Here is an 8,303-nt window from a genome sequence, read left to right as displayed (position 1 = left end):
AAAAAAAAGTTTAGATTTTCTTTTGTTTTCTTTGTCAGGTCGGTCACTTCTGGGACTACCCTCGTATAAACGTTTGGGGACATTTTTTTGTATGGAGTTATCGTTCTTCTCCTAGTGAGTATTATTCTTTGGTCTCGACTGCCCACACTTCGTTCACTCATTCACTCGCTTACGGCGGTCGTGTCTCGACGTGTACCGTGTACCTACTAGTATTGTGCTGTGTATGTGAAAATGGAGCGGACGAACGAGAAAGTAATGCGATTTCTGGAGTTATATCAAATGCAGCCGTGCATCTGGGATCCAAGAAATGGTTGCCATAAGGTAAAAACAAAGGTTAACGATGCCTGGGTTGAAATAAAAAATAATATGGGAGAACCAACATGTACGGTGAAAGAACTTAAAAAGAAGAAGGATTCTCTCATGTCAATGTACCGAGGATATAGAACTAAGGTCAAGAAGTCGGAAGTATCAGGTGCAGGTGCATCTCAAGTTTTCAGTCCTTCATGGTTCGCCTACGAGTGTATGGATAGTTTTTTGTCAGGTGTATACAAATGCAATGCGTCTATGAATACAGAGGTAAGTAAAACATTTCATTGTTTACATTTCTTTATTATATCGTAATAAATTTATGTTAATAAGTTATCAATGGTGAAAGTGGTTAGCAAACGCATTTCTTATTTCTACTGTTGTCCTCTGAGACCTCCTAGGAACGAGACGTATATTTCGTGTAGCTGGATTGTCAGGTGCATTATCCCTCCTCGATCCATGTCTTAAGTATCACCAGAATAAGTATCAAATGTACCGTAAAACGGGGAAAATAGGAATCGCGGGGTAAATTGGAATAAGTCTGCTTTTCTAAACTGGTCTGTTAGTTCCATTACAATGAGACAGGAGGTCAACTTATTAATTTCTGAACGAACATGGTATTTTTTGCTACTGGCTACACTGAGCATTTAAATCAGCCAATGGCGTTTCAGTAAGAAAAACACATTTAAAGTCAGGGTAGTCGTCAACACGTGTGCATGGTGCGTTTTAACTTCAAGTTTTAGGTAAGTAATATTGTGAAAAGTGTTGAAATTTGTGTAATATCGATCATAATAGTGTATTGTGGTTTATATAAATCAAAAAGTAAGTAAATAATTGTAATATTTCATTACAAATCTTCGTTTTTCGATAACCACTCGTTTTTAGGTTATTTTTGAGATAATAGGAACGGTGAAGGGGGAAATTGGCACGTCAACAGGTCTAATTGGAACAACGTGGGGGTTATTTGGTTTGTTAATGGGGAAAATTGGCATTGCCTAATAGGGTTGTCAAAAATTAAAATCTTAGTAAATTTAAGGAAATTTTATTTAGGTAGCTACTAGGTAGGTAGGTACCTACCTACTTCTGTGCCCCTACCTAGATACCTATGTATTATATGTCTAATGCAATGTTCACTGTTATATACCGGGTGTTTCCTGTAATAGGAGCAATAAATCAAAACGTAGATTCTACTCCTCAAACCAGACAACGTTTGTTCAGCGACTTTCAAAAATAACTTATGGTTTGATTACTAGGACATTTTAAAGTTTTTCCGAACACGCAATGTAGGTATTCCGAATTTGATGTCTGTAGGGTGACAAGCAATGTCAAATAGACGGATTTTAGCGTACATTGAAAATTTTATTTAGTTTGTATGAAAAAGAGGCAATCTACAAAATACATATTTTTTAAAAGTTGTTGAACAAAAGTTTTGTTGTTTGAGGAGTAGAATCTACGTTTTAATTTATTGCTCGTATTACAGGAAACACTCTGTATACAATCAAAATATATAACTTTACAATGTATACGATCTAAATATATACGATGGTACGTTTACACGCTTGCCAAGCCTTGGCAAGCCTCGACAATCGCAAGCATGTAAAAAGGGCGTTTGGCTTGGCTTGCGTGAGCTTGTAGGTGCTTGCTTCCGATCCAGTCGAGTGTCGGTGTTTTTACGCAGATCAAAGGGCGTTTGTGGCAAGCGCTTGCGACGCATTTATACGTTGGCCCGCGTTTAGTAGCCATTTTGATCTCGCGGCGTGTACACGTTTGTTGTTTGTACGAAAAAAATAATAAAAAATGAGTGGCTGGTCAAATGAAGAGACTCTTTCGTTTCTGGAACATTACCAGATGGAATCCTGCATCTAGAATCCGAAAGATTCAAATCATAAAGATAAGAAGAAACAAGCAGATGCATGGATTCGTCTTGCTGAACTTACCGGACGGCCAGTAAAGGATATAAAAAATAAAAAAGAGATATTGATGACTACTTTTCGCAAGCACTTGAAAAAAAAACGGGAATCTATGCGTTCGGGTGCAGGTATGTTCCTACGATATATTTATAATTATTTTGATAGTCTTATTAGCAAGGTATAACTTGTGTATAGTTTCTCGAGTATTTATTTAGCAAGATAGTTTCGAACCGCAACTAGGTATCTTGCGGAATAATCGATCTAATTTTCAACGTTTTTAGGGTTCCGCAGCCAAATGGCAAAAACGGGACCCTTATAGATTCGTCATGACATAGACATAGACATTATTTTTACTACCAGTTTATACTTGCAATGAAGGGATAAACAGCGAAACTGTAAGTAAAAAAATCATTTATTTAAAATAAAAAAAAATACCATTGGTTATACATTTATTTGTAAATTTTAACTGACTTTAAAAAAGGAGGAAGTTTCTCAATTCGACCGTATATATGCTTATTTTTGTGAACTTATCTCATCCTATTAAAATATGAAGTAAATTCTTCCCTGACTTCTTTGGCATTCAGCGGAGATCTTCGTGGTATTTGTGGTAAATTTTGCAATGCATTATATATGTCGTTATCTCTGCGCCATGAACCACGGGTTACCATATTTCCATTACTGTCATATACGGCAAACGAACTCGGAGGAGTATATCGGTTTGAAGAACTTTTACTTGTTCTCAAGAAGTTATGTAGTAATACACAAGTCATCGTAAATTCCGTCACAGTTTGTGGTGCTAAATCGATAGGGCGTCTGAATATTCTGAAAACTGAGGTTAAAATTCCAAACGTATTTTCAACTACAACTCGGGATCTAGATAAGTTTTGGTTAAATAACCTTTTTGGTGAGCCTACTTCATGGTTTCCAGGGTAGGGCTTCATTACGCGTTGACTCAATGCAAACGCACCGTCAGCTAAAAACACGTATGGAATATTAATATTCGATCCTGGAAGTGGACAAGGCGGTGGAAAATCTATCTCGTTTCTACATATACTTTTCCATAGTAAACAATTATTAAAGACGCCACCGTCACTTATTCTTCCTTGAGTCCCGATGTCTGCGAACACAAATTTGTATTTGCTATCCACTAACGCCAAAAGAACAATGCTAAACGTTCTCTTATAATTGAAATACTCTGTTCCACTATGAGCTGGGCTTTCAATAACTACATGCTTGCCATCCAATGAACCTATGCAATGTGGAAATTTCGTCCTGAATCCTTCTTCTATATTAAGCCATCCTTCTGCTGTGGTGGGCATCTGTAAAATTAAGAAAATGAAGTGTAAGAACAGTATATTATTTTTTGCAGCAATCACAACAAATAGAAGAAGATGCAGATCAGACAGAGGATGATCCTCTGATAAGAGATCGTACAAGTACGGTTGCCGCGGATCAGACAGAGGATGATCCTGTGATAAGAGACCGTACAAGTACGGTTACTCCACTATCCAGACCACCAACCATACAGGCGGTTACTAATAAACGTCGTCGCCCTTGTTCTGAAACGGCTGAAAAGCAAATGGCCGTGGCTTTTGGACAATTAACAAATGTTTTAGGTCAAAAGCAGAATGAAAATATACCTGCTTACAAAGACGACGATTGCGATCTATATGCTAAATTATTGGCTATAAAGCTACGTGAATTGCCAAGTGATGAACGAAAAATTTTGATGTACCAAATAGATGGGTTGTTTATAAACAGAATAAATCAAAAATCAAATGAGCGTCATACACCATACCCTCAATATTATTCTAGACCGTCGTCAATGGCTGGTGCATATTCACGCCATACACCATCTCAACTTTTTCCGAATCGGCCAGCATCAGTTAATAGCGTTAATTCTGAACCCATTCATAACAATCTAAGTTTTTTTCCCTCTCCAACCTCCGAAACCTCACATTCAGCGCCAAACATAACAGCTTCATCTACATCAACAGCATCCTCGTCATCTATTCGCATTATATCGGACCAAGTCATCAATCCAGTTCCACGTGAAACCAACATTATAAACATGGCTTTATTGAATGCTTTTGAAGATTTTGATTCGTCGACATAATGTTTATTAAACTTGTTGAATAATTAAACAATAATAATAAAGCAATGATTCTATTAAACTCTAAATAAATGTATAACATTCTATTAAACTCTAAATAAAAGTAGTACAGCAAAAAAAATATATAACATAATGTTTTGTTTTATTCTTACCTTAACTTGATCCTTTAGAATCTCATTAAGAGCTCGGCAAACTTCACGAATGATTATCGATATCGTAGAGACAGATACTTTAAACAAGTAGTGAAGGCTTATGTAAGAATCACCAGATGCTAAAAATCGTAGCGTAATGGCAAGACGAAATTTGGCTGGTATAGCTTCTCTGAAGTCTGTATCATGCTTGGATATCATTGGTGAAATTTTCTGCAGTAAAAACTCAAAATCAGGATAGCTCATTCGGCAAAAGTTATCGAACTCTCCAGATGGTTCATATAAAAGTTCACTAAATTTCTCTTCCATAAATTGTCTGTAAAAAATATAATATATCGTAAGTATTGTGGTATAACGTAACTGCAACAGATAATGGTTTAATCAAAATAGTAGTCACCTGGTACCATTACGATGAATCTTTTTCATCCACCATCTTCGCTGTCGTCGAGCTCTCCTTTTTTTTGTTTCACTTTGCTTGCATTTTAAATAAATGTACGTTAAACCAAATGCAATAGCCGCCACAAGTTCGGTGTCCGCCATGCTTGGATGTTTATTGCAGACTGACGCATTCACAAGCGTGTAAACGCCATTCAAACGCCAAACGAGATTTGTATAGGCTTGGGGCTGTTTGCCGTTTGCCAAGGTTTGGCAAGCGTGTAAACGTACCATTAAATCCTTAAGCTGGCTCATTTTACTTAAAGGAGACATTCCTTTATTTTTAAAAAGCATTAAATTTAAGCTCTCAGCGCATGAAATTATTTTTTTCACATTCCCCTATTGTGAGCAAATATCAGAGGCAGAAAACAACATAAGGTAAATATATCTCTATACAATCTTTGTACATATAGTAGTAAGTTTAGCATAATTGACACTAACAAATTTGTTAGTAAATACCATATGCCTATGGTGTTTTTGAGTACCTAAAGGTAAGTGTTGCCTTTCAAATTATTACAAAAGACAAATAGCTTTATTGCTATCCTATTTACTTGACATTTCTACCAAGAATTTGGCAGACAACTCTGCTCCTATTGAGCAGCCCAGTATGAACTTGGAATTGGTTCCAGTCATAAGCAGTGATTTAAACTACAAGCTGTTGAGACAAAAGATTCTGTCTCTGGCAATTTAGAATTAAATAAATATAATGAAAAATACTGCAAACATGGAAAGTGCAATTATGTATTACTGAACATTGGTTAAATAATTATGTATTAATGCCTCAATTTAATAATCACCAGGTGCCAATTGCAGGTTCAAGTAAAATTCATAACGATGACATTGAAGTCGTAGAGTCAGCATTTCTGAGACGTATTGTAATTTAATGTATATCATCAAAAAACGACTCTAATCTCAGATCTAACGATGCATTTATGAACTCTGTTCGAAACAAAATAAAGCAGCTTTTAGATTATTCACTTATGAAACATACGTGTGTAAAGTTAATTTTGAACTTATACGATATGAGATATGATATCCATCATTGAACTTTCTCACGGTCTTTGTTTCGAAATAGTGTGGAGTTAATATTGTATATACATAATTTATGTCCGCTTTTCTTGGTGAAGACAAAATCTTATAAATCTAAGGGTATACCAATATGTTCAGACGTTTTCGAGTTATAGTTATATTAAAACTTACAAACTTACTTAGGTGTTTTGAACCTAATGCGAAACAGTACACAGAGCACTGTCGGCACAACAAACATTTTTTTTTGATATTTCTATCCAAATTAGTACAAACGATTGTTAGTTTTAAATATGTATGTGTATATTGAATTGAAAAATACTACTTAATTAATAAACATAGCAAATTAACTAACAGTTATTCGGAACTATAGGCTGAAGAAAAACGACATGATATAACCATGAAGTTTTAAAAATCCTGTATGTGTTAAACTAAATAGTAAGCTTCATATTCAATAAAACAAAGTGTAATTAAACTCGGAAGATAAAAACATAATTCGAACGTGCTTTAAAGGCAGTTGACCTTAAATTAATTTAATTTAAATTCAAGATGATTATAAAATAATCTGCTGATATGACGGACAAGTATTTCTTATTATATAACTTTATATTAATAAATCAAAACATAGTACGAGCCCCGATGCAAATTATTTCGTCTAGTTCCACGCAACAATTTTGTTTATTTTAATAAATTTTACAGTTTTACACATGAACATAAAATGACCCAGTATTGGGAACCATAATAGTAATGTTTAATGTAGTTTATTTTGATCGTATAATAAAATTGCATGAAACTTTTATTGCTGAAAAAACGTACTTTTCAAAAACGTTGTCCAAATCATATTGTCCTCTCCTACAGCACTGCTGCATGCATGGGCTCGAAACAAAATTGTCAGTACATTGGCAGAGCCCTGTTGCTTTCCCTAGTAACAGCCCTTTTCACATATGCGTCTGAACCGGCACCTTATCTACAACAACTTAAGAGTCTATTACGGATTGAACAGCTTCTAGACCCGAGCAAAATGGAATGCAACAAATGCACTCTAGAATTGTTGTCAAAAGATTGCATTAAATGCACGATATGCTCCGATAAACTACACTATGATTGCGCTGGTCTCTCTGAAACAGAGTTTAAAAAAATCCTGCCTATGAACATCAAAAAATAGCGATGTCCTAAATGTAAGTTAACAAAGAAAACATCTACAACGAACTCACCCAAGACTTCTGTCGTATTAAACGAGCAAGTACCAGACAATAGCGACAACCCACCATCGATTGTGAGCATAGACACAGAAACCCTGTTGGGGCAAATTAACGAAAAGTCGCAGCAACTTGATCAATTATCCCGGGACCTGCTTAGTATAAAAACGGAGTTATATGCGAGGATAGAGGAAACTAAAAACTCTGTGGAAACATGGAAAGATAAATGCAACAAGCTAGAAAGCACAGTAACGTCCCTCCAAGCAGAGGTGGTCTCTACTGGGCACAAAAACCAGCTGTTGCACGAAAGATTGAATTCCCTAGACCAGTCCAAAAACCAAGACCAAAGTAAAAACAACCCCCAAAAAATCAAATAGCCGAACTTTGTTCCCTATTAAAAAACTGGATGCAAACTGTAACGCTTTGCACTAAATGTCCTAACTGTGAGTTTTCAAATTCGGGACCGACCGCTTCCCCAGTCACCCAAACCGAAGATGCTCGTCGAGCCCGCGGGTACCATTCAACGAAAATTGCCCCAAAGGTAACGGCTCCATCCATAATACCTGCCTCACCCGCGGGTACCAAGCGTAACAGGCGCCGCAGGAGTGGTAAGTCTCACTCTATGTCTACACCAAGGCTAAACGTTACTACGGAGCCTGCAGTTAGTAGCGCCCACAGAATTCCAGTAATTCCGTCCCCCGCTTCTAATGCAGAAGCAACATCTACGAAGGCCATCACGGACCGAACTTCCGCTAACATCAGTAATAGAAACAGAAGTAACAAGCTAATTATTAAACGAAGCGGTGAGGACAGTACCTACGGTTTTTTTTCTTTTAATGGTTGATTTATCACTTCTTACATAAGTTAAAGATGGCGGATAAGAAAAGGAAAGAGAGCCAGGATCACTGCAACATTAAATCGATGACGCTTTTTCTCTCGGTCACGCATATTAGCGCTGAAGGACGAGCCGCGTCTTGTTGGATGCGCTCCATTAGCGAATTTTATGCTGACTACGGGAGAGAACAGCCAGAATTCGAAAAAAAGTATCGGTATGTTTCTGTTTAAATTATTTTTATCTTTTTTTGGGTTTCGTACCTCAAAAGGAAAAAACGGAACTCATATAGGTTCACTAATGCGTCTGACTGTCCGTCTGACACAACCTATT

At 36.5% G+C, this 8,303-nt stretch overlaps 1 protein-coding gene across 1 annotated transcript; it reads right to left on the bottom strand.

Moving 5' to 3' along the window:
- Window positions 1–2,682: 2,682 nt before the first annotated feature.
- Window positions 2,683–5,276, bottom strand: LOC134670610 (uncharacterized). Its single transcript, XM_063528411.1, has 2 exons — window positions 4,482–5,276; window positions 2,683–3,535 (listed from the first exon to the last, which is right to left on the bottom strand). Exons 1-2 carry the CDS (start codon window positions 4,785–4,787, stop codon window positions 2,744–2,746), a joined length of 1,098 nt encoding a protein of 365 aa, XP_063384481.1. The 5' UTR covers window positions 4,788–5,276; the 3' UTR covers window positions 2,683–2,743.
- Window positions 5,277–8,303: the final 3,027 nt, after the last annotated feature.

The sequence above is a fragment of the Cydia fagiglandana genome, chromosome 14, assembly GCF_963556715.1.
Source record: "Cydia fagiglandana chromosome 14, ilCydFagi1.1, whole genome shotgun sequence".
Lineage (NCBI taxonomy): Eukaryota > Metazoa > Arthropoda > Insecta > Lepidoptera > Tortricidae > Cydia > Cydia fagiglandana.
This window is presented reverse-complemented; position numbering and strand designations above follow the sequence as displayed.

Coding starts and splice junctions, on each gene's coding strand:
- LOC134670610 (XM_063528411.1), bottom strand. CDS start 4,787: ATGGAAGAGAAATTTAGTGAACTTTTATATGAACCATCTGGAGAGTTC. Junction 3,536..4,481: donor TTCTAAAGGATCAAGTTAAG/GTAAGAATAAAA, acceptor TTAATTTTACAG/ATGCCCACCACAGCAGAAGG.